This window comes from Uloborus diversus, chromosome 1 (genome assembly GCF_026930045.1).
Source record: "Uloborus diversus isolate 005 chromosome 1, Udiv.v.3.1, whole genome shotgun sequence".
Taxonomy (NCBI): Eukaryota; Metazoa; Arthropoda; class Arachnida; order Araneae; family Uloboridae; genus Uloborus; species Uloborus diversus.
Window position 1 is genome coordinate 96,988,818 of NC_072731.1, and position 16,081 is coordinate 97,004,898.

The following is a 16,081-nucleotide window of genomic DNA, read 5'->3' on the forward strand; positions in this document are numbered from 1 at the left end:
GAACTCTCCCCTGGAAAATTTTCGAAATTGAAGTCCTAAAAATGAAGTTCTTCTGCAATAATCCATGGTATTAAAAAAAAAGGATTCTCTCACTTAAATATTTCGAAATAGTAGTTTTCAAAACCAAAATATTAACACTCTTTGATGATAATAGAGAAAGGGGGGTCAGAGGCCCCTGTTCGAATATTTTCCAAAATTAAAGTCTTAAACACATGAGTGTAAGACCATATTTGGTAACTTTAGGGGACACTGTAGTTTTTCAAAACTGAAGCTCCAAAAACGCAATTTTAAACGATTTTCGATGTGTTTAGGTGATTAGACGATCTTCCTTGGAAATTTTGCGAAAGTGAAGCCCAAGAAACGAAATTTGAGGTACTCTGTAATAACTTTATCTGGAGAAAGGGATTTGGAGAAGAAACATTTTGAGGACTAATAGAAAAAAAATCAAAAAAAAAAGGGGGGGGGGGAGGGGAGGGGAGATATGAAAGAAAGAGGATTGTGCGAGAAGGCACACAATTCGCCGCCAATAATCCGAAGCTGTTGAAAAAGTTATATGTCAATATTTCTTTTTGAAAAAAAAATTAAGATGTTTTCCCAACATTCTTTTTTTTTTCGTAAAATAACTGCGTTTTCCAAAAATGAGATCTTTTCTTCTCTTCAATAATAAAGAACATTTTTTTTAAAAACATCTACTCAGCATTTTGTGAGGAGGGTCACCAGTCTTGTGCCCCTTTCCCCCCTGGATGCACAACTGCAGCAAAACGTCCGGAAGTCCTCCTTCAAATATTTTTGATTATTTACCTTAAAATTGCTGGTTTTCGGTTGATTTCGGTGTAGATTTTATTGATCAAGTTTCTTGCAATAGCCATGTTTTTTTTTTTGGGGGGGGGGGGGGGGGGGAAGGACTTTATTAGCCATTGTTGTTTTAAAATAGAAGAATTTATATTGATATACGAATAAATACCCAATTACAGAACATGCAATTATTCTATACAATAACACAGCACTGAACAATAAATTGTTTGAGAAATTTCTTTATTTGCATGAAATTATTTATTAGTTTTTTTTTTTCCAAATGGATAAAATTACTTTAATTCTTAATGTGAGCACAGTTATGTTTTTCTTGCACTAGCGAAGTGTGATGATACACTGGATTCAAGTAAATTAACTAGTATAGCAGCTATGAATTTTTTTCCCTCAACTGCGTTTCTGAGTGAAATATACTAAACTAATTTTTTTTCAAAACCCAACCAAAAATTTTGGGGGTGCGGCACCCCCTGGCACCCCCGTAAATCCGCCTATGTTCCTGAGATAAGGAGATTAAAACTGAACAGCATACTCTGAATGAGGTCTTACTAAACTCCTATATAACGGCAGAAGAACCTTCTTCGATTCGTTTGAAATAGATCTATTGATCTAAATCCTATTGAAGCTGTTTTACTTGTTCTTCATTTTCTACAATCTTCATAACTTTTACATCATCAGCAAAACAATTTAGGTTTCTAGGAAACAGAACAGATATAATAACTAGAATAAACAGAAGAATAAATAGAAGAGGCCCTAAAACTGATCCTTGAGGAACCTTGCTTAAAACATCACTCCATTTAGAATGATTTCATCTCATAACTACTCTTTACTTTCTTTCAGAGAGCCAATTTCTAACCCAAAGTAAAGTTTTTCCTCCTATTCCTACATCAGCTGGTTTGTTGAGAAGAGCAACATGTAGTATACCTTATCAAAAGCTTTTTTAAAATCAATATAAACAACATCCATACACTTTTTGTTATCTAAGCCAAGGTAACCTTGTCATAGAGATGCAAAAAATTAGTAGCACACGATTTACCTTTTCTGAAACCATACTGCAAAATAGTCAAGAGACTATTAGTCTCGAAGAAATTCATAGTCTTAATTTTGATCAAAGTTTCAAAAATCTTACAAATCACTGAAATCAGACTTACAGGTCTATAATTCCCTGCTTTACCTTCAAACCCTTTCTTGAAGAGCGGCATAATATTAACCAGCTTCCAGTCCTCTGGCACTGTCCCCAAGTTATAAGAAACATTGAATATATTTTAAATAACATACACTAATCAATTCCTCTGCACATTCAACTAAAATTTTTGGATAAATATTATCTGGATATGGAATTATAACAATCTTATATATGTTATGCATGCCAGTTGTTTACAGGGTCAAGAAGTGGTGTAATCTCCCCTAGATAAGAAAAACTTAGTATTATACATTTGTGTGCATAATTTGTCCTATTAAGATGTATTGAGGATTTGTTTTGAAAGCGCTAGGGATGCATCAAGTATTTGTTTGGTATTTATTCGTCAGAGAAACCAAATATTTGGTTCGGCCGAATACTTTAATATTCAGCAAATAAATAGAAAACAAATTTAAATACTTGACCATTGGTAAATACAGATATTATTTTACACAATCAATCAGGGCCCGATCAAGCCTAACTGGTGCCCAGGTCCTGAGTAGATGTTGGTGCCCCCCCCCCCCCATGAGAAAATGCACACCATAATAAAGTCAATATTTCATACTAGAAACCTAATATACTAGAAACTACATTTTAAAGGAACATTACTACATTTGAAAGGAAACCTGGGATTTGAATACCAAACACTTGATGGTCACCACACTAATCACAGTTAAAATTGCCTTACCTTAAGACGAAAAAAAGTTAAAAAACAATTTAAAACTGCAAAAAAAAAAAAAAAATCTTACTAATTTTGACATCAAGCTTTAAAAAGTCTTCTTTCTGGCTTTAACAGAGGCAAATGTGTTGATCAAATAATCGAAATCTATGTTTGATGTCACAGAATTTTTAATGATCAATAAGGAAAACGCCTGTAAAGTACCCTGAGAAACGCAGCTTTTCAAATGATTTTTGATTCTTTTCAAAAAGGAAAAGGAACATTCACTGGAAGAACTGCTGATAGGCAAGGTAAGAAGAAGCTGCAGGGCTGAATCCACATTTGGAAATGTATGTGTAATGTTTAATGATCTTATCCTTCTAAAACATTCTCCAGGAACATTCAACATTCCCAGAAGGGTTACTTTTTGCAAAAATTTGAAAGTGTGTTATTCTTCTGGAAAACGTTCATACATGTCATCTGAGTAATTATTTTGAAATTCCGGAGCTAGGGGACAACGACTTCTTTACGCGAAATGTTTTTAACTTTATGAGGTTTTGAGCTGATTTTTAAAAAAAATTGAGCCTCCTTTCCCTTAAAGCTGAGAAAAAGTAAAATAAGCTTTTAAAAAAAAAGTAAGTAAGTGAATTTAGGCTAGGCTATTTTGGTGCCCCTAAATTTGTGGTGCCCAGGTCCGCGGACCCGCCGGACCGTGCGTTAATCAGGCCCTGCAATCAATAGAAGTTGTAGTGTAGTCTTACTTGTCTAGTACCCCTTACTTGTCTAGTAACAGGCCCATCATTTCAAAATTTTCCATGGGGTCATAGAGTAGGGTCTGGTGGGGTAAAGTGGTCATAAAATCGTAGGTTTTCAACTTTGGTGGATAATAAATACAACAAATAATTTAAACACCTCAACTTTTTTTGTTGTTATTTTACATTGCATTATTGAAGAACACAGTACACTGAAGTTTAGAAAAAAAATATTGATTTAATTAGTTTTATAACACTTTCTTTTCCCTTTGTATCTATGACCACTTTACCCCATGGGATGGGGGAAAGTGGTCATAGCATGGGGTAAAGTGGTCATAGTTAAAAATAAATGCAAAACCGTATTAAAAAACCCTAATATTTGTATATTTCAGTTATTTTTGTGGTTACAAGTATATGCACTAATATATGCGTGTATTCACGAGTATATACGTGTCATGTAAACATGAGTAATCACGTTCATATATGAGTAGATACCGTGCATACCTGAGTATATACGTGTATAGTAGACGTATATACGCATATATGTACAAGTGTACATGTGGGTATATACAAAACTGTACATAAATATATATACGGGTATACACGAGTTAATTCGTGGATTCATCCAGTGCGTGTTTGCACATGTCTACTCACGTATATACACGTATATATGGAAGCACGAGTATATACGTATGTATACGTGTAAACACAATTATATACCTGAAAAAACGTATATACGTACATTTATGTGTCCGTACATACTCGTCAACCAGTACATATATGTATTCACGAGTATATACGCTTACATACATGTATGCCTACAGAGTGAATCCAAGCTCTTGAGCAAAAATCTAAGGGGTGTGAGAAGTGAGGATAAAAAGCAAAGAATAATAAGGAGTTTATGGTCGTTGACGCACTACATGCACACAAAGCCAGAAACTGATGGATGCAAAACAGGTCACAAATTTTTTACACAAAGATGATTTTACTAAAAATTTAGTTTTTAAGAATATTTAGAGCACTTTTTAAAAGTTACGGCCCGTAGTAGTTCTAATACACGCATCGCAACAAAGGCGCAGCGACGGATGAAAGTTTTTCAAAAGTCTCGTTATTAAAACAGAGAGTGCTTTGTGATTGCGACGCATGCATTACAGCTGCAGGCCGCAAATTTCTTCAATCGCTTTAAAACCTTCTTACAACCTAAAATGTTGTGCAAAATTGTCTTAGTGTAACAAATTTGTGACCTGTTTTGCATCCATCAGTCTTTGGCTTTGCGTGCATGTAGCGCGTCAGCATTGTGTTTGTGACCATATGTTCCTTGGGATTCTTGCTTCTTATCCTCCCCTCTAACACCTGGTAAAAATTTTCCCTAGAGTTTAAACTAACCCTGTATACTTGTATGTCATATGCTTGTATGTAAGTATCTACTCGAGTACGTACGTGTATATACGTGTCTACCTGAGTATATAAGTGTTCGTATACATACGAGTAAAAGCAAGTATATACTTGCACAGTCGAATGTAAGTCTGCATAGATAAAAAACACTCATATCGCAGATACCCATATACGTATTTATTGGTGCATTTATATGAATACGTTTGTATACGTGCCTACACGAGTATATGCGTATGCATACGTATATACTCGTATAATTTAACCCCATTTACGGTAAAAACAATACATATTAAGTGGAATTAATATTTAATTCATATCTGCCTTATACATAACTCTTAAGTGACATTAGAAGAACAATATTCGTTAAGCCTAATATTATGACCACTTTACCCCATCTTACTGAAATTGTTCTAAAAAATGATCTAAAATATATTCAGCTAACTGCTAATGAGTAAGCGATCTTAAGACATGTAGGAAGCTTCCTGTGCCGTCAATCTGTTCATATTTCTAACAGACAAAATTTCCCAAAAAAGTTAAAAGAGGTGTTTAGATTTTTAAAATTTTCATATTTACACAAAATATTTTGTTTACCAAATAAAATTTTGCCAGGTTTGGAAATTTTGTATTAAAAATGTAGTTTCTAACTCCCCGAATCTAAAATAAAATTTTCACATTCATTCGAACATTTATTTCCAAGCTATAGTCATTTATTTGACGTATGACCACTTTACCCCATTGACCACTTTCCCCCACCAGACCCTATATATTCAATCAGGGTGGTGACAGGAACTGGAAAAAAAAGTTCCCTGACTTTTCCCTGATTAAGTTCACTAAATTTCCCTGATTTACGTTACCAATGATAATGGTTTCCTTTCTTTGCCCTACCTGAAAAGCATTGCATATTAAATAAAATGCAGTGTTTAGAACGGTTTAAGTTGTTAATTAAAAATATATTTTGAACAGATGCTACTTTTTTTTTTTTTGGTAAAAATATACTGCTCAAAAAAATTAGAGGAGCACATGGTTTTAACAAAATTGAAAAAAACATTATTCTGGAAACAAATTTCCAATAAAGCCTCCATATTTTCAGGAAACATGAGAATGAAACATAAACTTCGGAAGCAAATCAACGTTTCTGTCGTCGAAAAGCAGAAAAAGGATACAAGTGCAGAAATCGTGATTTAACAGAAGCTCATTTTTTCACTGTCTGAGCGGTAAAATTCAACCGTTCATTGCCTTTTTGATTGGAAAATGCAACAACACCGTAATTTACGGATTCCATGGCCTGACATTTTATCGGGGGACTGGAATCCGGGCAAACACAAAGAACTGTAGCAGACGATGTTGGATAGGCATAATTCGTTTCACTGTTCTAGAGGAGTAAAGTTCCCAGTCAAATGTTTTCTGCCTTTTTTTTTTCTTTGCTGTATTGCATCTTACTACATGTGTATACTTCATTGTATCTCTTTGCAAGGCTACCTCACAACGATTTCTTCACTTTTGTGTGATTGTCAAATTGCTCCCCTAATTGTTTTGAGCAGTGTAGTATACAGTCAACCCTTGTTTAGCACAGTTAATTCGTTCCAGACTTTACCGTGATAACTGAATTTACGCAAAGTAGGACTCTGTATTTATAAACCAAATATTTTCCTTATTAGAGAACATAAAATTTACTTACGATTATTTAAGTAGGTGTTTAAGATAGAGCACCCTAGATATAACAGCACCCTTAGCCACCTTTAAATTTGTAGTATTCAATATATTGCACAAAATAATACACTAAACTAAAAAGATATCACGTTGTTAATTATTTGGAAATAAACTACACACACACACTTGTAGTTCTTACACACTACTATTAATCTATGAAAAGAGTTCAACTTTTTTGATGATGAATTAATTGCCAGTTAGTGACCGAATGTGCCAACATTTTTCCTCAACATTCATCCTCATTAAAGGGAATAGGTATACAACATAAAAAGCTAGTACATTGTTGAATACCATCTACACAACAGATGTATTTATCCCCTAGTAATAATACAGTGATTTATACTTTTCAGTTAGTGCTTAACGGTTAAAATGAGATAGCGATTCCCTTCACTTTCTTCAGAGATTTTATACCTCCACTCCCTTAAATAGTACAACTACAGCCCCTCAAAAAAGCTCACCTTACTTAAAAGACAAACTTTGTTATTCTTTTGTGGTAAAAAGTTTACACGAGTGCATAAAAAAGGTTAATTACTATATTTGAAAAAAAAAAAACAAAAAACTAGAAAAAACCACGATGTAGTGAAGCTACGAAAGTTGAAGCGCGAAGTAGCGAGGGACAACTGTATTAAATTATTGACAGAACTATCGTAGGAAATCTAAAACAAATACTCGTACTTTACTTCCAGGAACAAGTTAACATAAGAATTCTAAGAAATTGTTAAAACTACTCTTAAAGACATATCTAATCATGATTAAAAAAAAAAAAAAAGGAAATAATCTGAAACTGAATTTTCAAGCAGTATAATTGTTGCTGCAAGAATAACAAGTGACAGTTAAGGTACCGAAGCAATGTAGTTTTACTTACGTAAATAATACTGCCGTGTGCAGATAAACGGCAGTATCTGCAGAGATAAGTTTTCCAGATATCTGAAGAAATGTGGTGGACTCAGTACTAACAATAGGAAAATGTTGGAATTAAGACATTTTTTTCGCACCTTTTTTTCAGAAGAAACCAAAGAAGCCAGTATGTACAATAAAGATAATGTACAATAGGTGATAAAAATGCAAAAAAAGAGAAAAATGTGCAGTCACTGCCCTTTACTTGCACACGGCAGAATGTAAAGCAAATTGAAATCTTTCAACAACCAGTCATATTGAGCTATTCTCTATTCAAGAACTTAGGTTTTAATGAATGAATGCAGCATTTTAATTATTAGAAAATGATAAAAATATTTACTTATGTGCACAACTCAATTTCAAATGATTTCATTATCTGTCGAAAAAAAATCTTAGATTACTTTAGTAACAAACAGCATTGAAATTCAAAAACAATTAATAATTTTGAAATGCATGTGTATATGGTTTTAAAATAAAAGAGTTTTAAAATCTTTAAAAAAAAAAAGAAAAAAAATCAACTTGTTTAATCTGAAGTGACAGCAAATAATACCATGGCAAAAAAAAAAAAAAAAAAAAAAAAAAAAAAAAAAAAAAAAAAAAAAAAAAAAATTGATTTTTAGTCAAAATTCAATTTTAGCAATTCAATTAAAAATGCCAAGTGATAACTTTTAAGACTTTTTCAGCATTAATTTAAAAACAAAATTTTTTCTTGAAATCGGGATAACAGTACACTAATTACTTCAAGACAATGAGTAAAGGCAAGGGAGCAAAGTCATTAATGACGGGCTTCCTCTCTGCCTGTAGGGTTGTTTATTTTACGTGGCTTGGAATGCTTGGAAGGAAAATTTAAGTAAAGTAAAATAAACAACTTTACAAACACAGAAGCACTCTTAGGAAGTTCATCCTAAGATTGATTACTTTGACCTTGAGGAAAAGAGATGCACAAATATGCCGCATATATAATTGCACCTCATTAATTTTACTTTTTAAAAACAAATAATTGGTGGAAAATTCGTAAGGAATTAAAGTACTTCATTTTGCAAGGAAAAAATTTTTTTTTCTTCTTCATTTGATCAATTTCTCTGAATTTTTGTTGTTTTTTCAAAATTCCCTGTTTCTTCCCTGAGTGATAAAATTCCCTGACTTTTCCCTGATCTGTTGCCGCCCTGTCAATGCATAATATTATATTGAAAAACCATACTCACACATATATATAAATACATTGATTTCTCAGAGTCGGGGGGGGGGGGGGAGAAGGATCGATAGCCATCTCCTGTCCCCTAAATGATGGCCTGCTTAGCCTTTCTTTGAATTCATTCTAGTAAAGAAATATCTTTTCTGAAATAAGGAGACTAAAACTGAACAGCATATTCCAATGGATTCTTTACCATCTTACCAAACTTCTTCACAAAGGCAGAAGAACCTTTACTATTACTAACTCATTTAAAAATGAAACAGTAACCAACAAAATAACTCCCATAATACTAAAAGTTTTCAGAAATTTGTAAAGTCAAATCTTTATTTAAAAAAAAAAAATAATAATGCAGCTAAAAGGGAAAAAAAAATTTCTTTCATCATTTTACAAATATTGGGAAAGATTAGCCATTTACTATAATTTGCTTTTGGAAAGATCTATTTAAAAAAAAAAGATAGTTACGTTAATTTAGGATTTTGAACGTAAGTGTTTTTTTTTTTGCATTTCCAGGAGTGGATTTACCATGCTGCATTTGCAAGGGATTTGCTTCCATGACACAAAGGTCCCCTGAAGAGGATCCAAAAAGGCAAATGAAAATATTTTAAGTGGTTCTGATCATCTCTCCAAGCCCCACAAAATGCATTGAGATGGACCTCCAAACCTGTAAATCTACCACTGTACATTTCCCAAAAACTCAAATTGAAAAACATTTTCCATTTTAAATTGGCTCACGATTTTATTTTAAATAAGCATTAAAAATAAAAATAACAGTTAATTTTTTTTTGGCAAAATATAATACAGTAGTACCTTTTTTAAAGGACACCTCTGAATAAGGGACACCTCTATTTAAGGGACACTTTTACTGGTCCCAGTTCCTTTGAATAATGACCTCTATGCATTGACCTCTGATTAAGGGACACTATCTAAGGGTCAGTCATAGAGAAAATTTGCAGTAATTTATGTGTAAATGCATAAGAAGTAAATGCATATGAATTAAACTTGTTAAAATAGTTTTTTCCCCCCTACAAATTAACTGATAAAATTATCCCTGACATTAACATGCGTAATTGCAAATATGCATTTTAAAATTCTTGACGAAATTTATATTCATGCTTTTCTTTCTGAGCAATATATTCATTTGGGTTCAGCTCTGACGGATAGCGCACAGCCCATGACAAACTTTTGATAGAAAATTGAAATGTATTCACTGTTATTTATATCACATTGAATTGTAAATTATGTGACATGAAGCAAGTCCATGAAGTAAAATATACTTCAAAATTATTTCAAAAAATTCATAAATTTTTAATTAATACTTATTTTATAATTCTACTAAATGTCTTATTAAATTTCAATTTTTATAATATTTGTTTCACTTTGAATAACTCTGAATTTTATTCAGCATACATAACATATTTTCATTGCTTAATCTTTAAATGTCAATAGTTTTTGGTTATGTTATGGTATTATAATAGGTATGCAGTGTGCATCAATTCATATACCTCCAAACAAGGGACACCCCCTTTTAAGGGACAAAAAGTCCAGTACCCTTAGTGTCCCTTATATTGAGAAATTCTACTGCATTTGGTGTTTCTCAAGAAAGCACCCCTAAAAATGTTTTAATAAGTGAAGCAACATAATGTACTCTAAAGAGATAATTTATACTTACACTTTTTTTCACAGTAAAGTCAGCAACTTCTTCCACTCGCATAGTTTTAATACATTCTTCCCAGACAGGCATTTTAAATTGCTTCCCCAAAATTAATTCCATTGGTCTGCCAACTTTCTTACTATCGTCTATACAACATTTAACCTCTCCATTCTTATCAAGGCATTGTGTTTGAAAGTGAAATATTACCTAAAAAGAAACATGTTATTTAGTTTCACAAATACAAAAATAGCAAAAAGCAACAAGCTCTGGTCTCTGGACCCCCCAATTCACCTGGGGGGTATAGAAGTACATAATGGGAAAAAAAAACTTGTAATTTCCTGCTGAGGTTTTTGAGTTATCCAAATACAAAAGAAAGTGATTACTTTTTACATTAAAAAAACAAGTTTATGAAATATATTCTGTATAGATGCCTTTAATTTACTTAGAGCCATGACTTACACATAAGTAGTCTGAAAGGGATGACAAATGCAATTTTAGTACAATTTAAAAACGGAACTATAGAAAATGTTTTGTTTAACATAGATGAAACACGTACAAAAATAAGTGACTACATTCTGTGGCACAACCAGAGGGGGACAGGACCCATGCCTACACCAGAATGCAGAGTTGAATTTCGCTCAAAAGTATTTTTTCTTACTGAAGAGAAGAAAAAACATGTCAAGAAGAAATCAAAGTTAATTTATAAATACATAAAAATAACCACAATTATTTTGAAAACAATGTTAAGAAACAACCCTAATGCTTTTAAAAACAAAATCTTTGAATTACAAACTTCCAACAATTACAGATTATTGTTCAGCTAATTAATATTCCGCCTCCCTTCTCTTTTTCTCGATTAATGTTCTTTTTTTAGTCCATCTGAAAATAGGAAAACTTTGCCTCCTCCCCTCTCTGTTCAAAATCATTAGAGAGTCGCAAATTTAGGTTTCAGGGCTAGAATTTTGAATGTATTTCTAGAGGAAGAGCCACCAAACATCTTGACATCTAACAACATCAAAGATTGCCTTAACTGAAATTTTGGAGCTCCGAGCTCAAAAACTTACCAGGCCTCCAACCTTACCAAACATGACCCACAACCCACAAGATATCAACTTTGAAAATTTTAGAGGATCTTCAAAACCCAGCCTTCTAATATCAATAAAGAAAGCCAAAATTAAATTTAAAACTACAAATTGTAGTGTAATTGTAACAATTACACTAAATTTAAGGAAACTGCTTCTCTTTTTCAGAAGTGAGGCCACCAATTTTATTTTTGGGATGCACAAATAAAGAAAAATGTAAATTCTTTGTTGTTTTAAAAAATTAAAATAGTAAATATAAATGAAAAATTGACATAATATTAACAAAAAGTATTTTTTCTGTAAAATTTGAATAGAAAATGTAATCTTAAAACACAATTTAGGAACATTCATGACTCTTTTTTGTTAAAAATATCTAAGTAAGGACTGCAGAAATATATGCTTCAAACATTTTTTAATGAAAAAAAAAAGGAGAAAAGGATTCTGTACACTGTTCACTCGGCTCCAAAGCAGACATGTCTGCGTAGTTGAAAACTACGGGCCCGGATCAAATTAAAACTATTTTACATAGAGTAAAATTAGCATAATGGGTGGAAGGACCGTTGACAAAACTAACAAAGTGCATGCCTTGTCTCTCGGCGGCCATGGTTATACAAAACCAGGGCTGCCAGGAGGTAGCCCTCTGATACCCCCTATTTCTGGCTGAAAATTATTCTTACGATTAAACTTATATTACTAGTACTAAGGTCTAGTAATATGACTATCCCTGCTAAACCAGAGAGCTAAATCTTCTCTCTCTCTGCATATTGGAACATGTATTGAAAATAGAGACATACCGAGTGGCATTTTGGCCGAGTACTCAGCCTTTCACTACTCAGCCGAGTACCTACCGAGTTAACAAGTACTACCAAATATGTTTCAAGAAGAGAAGATTTCTAAAAGCAAATAAAACATTAAAAGCACAAATGTTCAGGAACACTGCAGACACATGTTTCTGCATTACAAGGAATGTCTTTTTCAGTGCATAAAATGTGAGCTAATGAATGTAAAGATATCCGACAAAAAATATGACTTTTGTCGGAAATCTCTAAATCTATAAGCTCACATTTTGGGCATTCCTTTTAACGCCAAAATGTGTGTCTGCAATGTTCGAGCACATTTGTGCTTTTAACGTTTTTTATTTGCTTTTATTTTCTAAGCAAAGGTATTTTTATATTTCTTAAAAATAATTTTTGTTTGTAGCAAAAATCCACTTAATAATACAAAATATCATATTTTATATACTTACCGCTTTTGCCCCATTTTTAATAAATAAGTTTTATTAACTTGGGGGACATTAAAATAAAGATTTACTCCATTGAAGCATAAAAAACTTCATCTCAAAATTTAAAATCTACTAGTGAATATAAATTGTAAATGACTGCAGTATATTATATGTTGAACTTTTTTATTAATTGTACAATCTGCTTTGAACAACATATTCAATATTTACAATTACTTGGTATTGGCTGAGTACTCTGTACGTCTCTAATTTAAAACAAATAAGGGGCCGCCAAATGCGTACCCGCTCCCCCAGAGTTGGCCGGATTGAACCCAATGGGTACCCATTATTTAGCCCACATTTGAGTTTTTTTTTAAAATTGCTGACATATTTTTAATAAAATTAATTGCTTTAAATATTTTTGCAGTTCAAACTTATTATTTATTTGTTCTTCACTACAGACAATGGCATAAAAAATGAATTTTGAACTTTAATAACTTTTATAATGGCATTGTAGTTCACTTTTAGTCAAATTTAAAGGCACCAAAGTACTTACTTAAGTCTAAATGGCATTGAAAAATATATTTCAAGGATTTTAAATAAACATATTTTGCTTTTTACTTTAATTGATCAAAAAATAATTCAAAATATAACTTGACTCAAAATACTGTCACTACAATCTACTGTCAGGTCTGATTTTCTCAAGATTTGTAGATTGTACAGAGGAAACTACACCAGCCAAAAAGCTTTCAAGTGAATTATTTTCTGCAAATCTCGACTAAACAAGATATATTTTTTAGGAAATTAACAGGATTTACAAGCAGTTGGACAAAACAGAATAGGATGAACAGAATTTTTATTATCTTACAAAAAAGTTTAATATTTCTTATTCTATACAAATAAATAGAAAAACAGGCAACACAAAATTCAAAAATATGTCTTGATTAAGCTGGAATTCAGTAAAAAGGGATTTAGACAATTTTAGGTTCTACTGTATAGTTTTGCATAGCAAAAAGAAATACAATAAAGTAAAATGGGAAAACAATGTTGTAATTAAAAGAGAGGACAATTAATTTCATCATTTGAGAAATAACTTGGCCTTAACTGTAGGTAATCATAAAAACTACAAAATCTGAAACTCTAGCATTCTTGGGTTTCAGTCTTTCATACTTTCCTTCAAAAAACACTGAATTTTAACTAGTTTTCCAGCTTTTTCCACCCCAAGACATTTTCTAGGCTTTGTCCATACGCTTATGCTACTAAACCTGCAAGTGCCCCCAAGTTTTCCCAAAAAGAGCCCCCCCTCATTTTTTTAAATCCCAGTTTTAGTTGGTTTTTTTGAGTTTTATTTAAAAAACCCAAAAAACCCTGGGTCCATGGGCTTTAAAAAAAAACACTGGGTTTTTTCCAACCCTGCTCCCCCCCCCCCCCCAGTCTTTTGACCTAGCGACGGCTCTGGGAGGAGCTTTTTTCTATGTTCTTATACTAGAGTAATGACAAACCTCCTTCTAAACCAGAGGTTATGTTCTCCATACTGTATCTGTACGGAACAAAAAGCAAGGAATATGAACTTAGACACCTCCTTTCTCAGTTTTTGACCTCTTATCGGCCCTGTTTAATGTTTATAGGGATATATGGTAGAATTACAGTAACCGGGTCGCGGCGATAAATATTTCATTCTGGCAACCCGCAACCTTACCTTCCCACGGAACAATTTTGGTAACCCTACACCAAAGCTGATTTGCTATTCGTTAGGCCAATCATCCATTTCAGAATTCACCTTTACAAAATTGTAATTTATTTGTCCAATAAATCTTTTTTTTATTTTAATTCCATAGAATAATATTTTAATTTTTCTCAAAGGTGATTTCTTTCTAAAAATTGGCAACATATTGTGTTTTTTCCAAATTTTAGATCTTTGAAATATTTTATGAAATTTTCGTCAGTTTTAACTCTTTTAAGTTATAGATTTAAAAATTAGTTATTCATACCTTACGTTTTTGGAATGTGTTCGCTGTAAGGTATTTCTTCATGTTTTACTGTTCTATCTTAAATTTAAAATTTATTAATTATCGTAATCACTTATTCAGTAAGTTAGAGTTATAATTTTAGTTATGATAACGTTCTCTGAATGAATATTTTGATGTGATTTAACTTATTTAGTAGGTTGTTTTAAGTCTTAATTAAAAAGTAAGCATTTTTAATAGCTTTTTCTCGGATTATTTCAGACTAATGTCGTGTTTTATCCAACTTTTACTGTTGTTAAATTTTGGTAAAAATTTATGTTTCATTTTAATGTTCCTTAGCAAATTAAACATGTTGATAGGAAGTAACACCATATGCCTCATGAATCATTTTATTCACATACATCATGACATTTTATTTTTTTTCCTACAGAAAAAAATATTACTGCAATGGGAAAGTAAAGAGCAGTATCGGAAATTTTTATCAAAAATTTTTTTTTGCATTTTCGTCATGGTTATACTTTAGCTTTCTTGTACAAGCTTGCTTACTTGCTTTCCACTGAAAAAACAAAAAGGTCAAATTCCATCATTTCGCTATTGTTAGTATCGAATAAAAAACACGTTTCTTTTTATGCCTCAAATATTCATCTCTTTAGATACTGCGCTTTATCTTCCCACCTTTAAGTTAACATCTTGAAAAAAGTTACATCTCATTTGTCTTTTCTGCAAACTTTATTTCAAAGTAAGAAAAATGATATACTTCCATAAACAAAAAAAAAAAAAAAAAGCTTAATCATTTGTTTCTTTCCATATTTTGCAATATTTTATAAAGGAAAAAAGAATTGTAATGCTTTTTTTTTTCTTTACGGTTGCAATCAGAGAATGAAAATGGTTAATTAACAGTTGTAGTTACCAAGATGATAGCTTGAGCAATCCGAAGCTTCGCCTATTGTCTTTGGGTCAATTCTCATTGGATGATTTCTTTTGTTTACATTGTAGTACTTTGTTTACATTGAGTCGTAGGTGCCAAATTTGGCAGTTTTTGAAAAATACGCCAACGAGACCCGGTTACCGTAATTTTACCGGATATATAAATGGAGGAGACTTAAAAGTGCCCATCTAAAACTATTTTCATTTTCTGGTTGCGCCACTAATATTACTTACTATCTTAAAAGTATGAAAGTGAAATTTTCTACATTTGAAGTTCTGACTTACTTTGGTGCCATTAGTATAGTTTGGCAAATTTCCCTTGCCACCATTCACAATTTTTTTAGCAAAATTTTCATTTTTACACAGATCCATTTTTGCTCTTACCGCAAAGTTTCAAAAGCTATATATGAGCAACGAAAGCAAAAAATTGAAAAGCACAAATTATGCATGCCATAACTTCTTGATACAAAAGATTTAATATTTTCTGACTGAGCTCAGTTTTAAACACTTCAGTTCATTAGTAAATAATATTACTGACATACAGCCATCTCAGTGCGTACAAAGCAGAAACCAGGTAGAAACCAAAACACTATTTGAAATTATTGCCAGATTTTCTTTTCGGTATTTACGTGGAAAAATAT

At 32.1% G+C, this 16,081-nt stretch overlaps 1 protein-coding gene across 2 annotated transcripts in view; it reads right to left on the bottom strand.

Moving 5' to 3' along the window:
• The window catches only part of LOC129233430 (AH receptor-interacting protein-like), a 30,550-nt gene extending 14,564 nt beyond the window's left edge, over positions 1–15,986 (bottom strand). Inside the window, exons 1-2 of one of the 2 annotated variants that reach the window (XM_054867763.1) lie at positions 15,726–15,986; positions 10,264–10,452 (exon numbers count right to left, since the gene is read on the bottom strand). In XM_054867763.1, the coding sequence (XP_054723738.1) occupies positions 10,264–10,452; positions 15,726–15,812 (276 nt within the window). In that variant the 5' untranslated portion in view covers positions 15,813–15,986. Of the gene's footprint in view, positions 1–10,263; positions 10,453–10,801; positions 10,844–15,725 lie in introns of those variants that run through there. The other variant, XM_054868029.1, reaches the window with a different exon arrangement.
• Between the last annotated feature and the right edge of the window lie 95 nt (positions 15,987–16,081).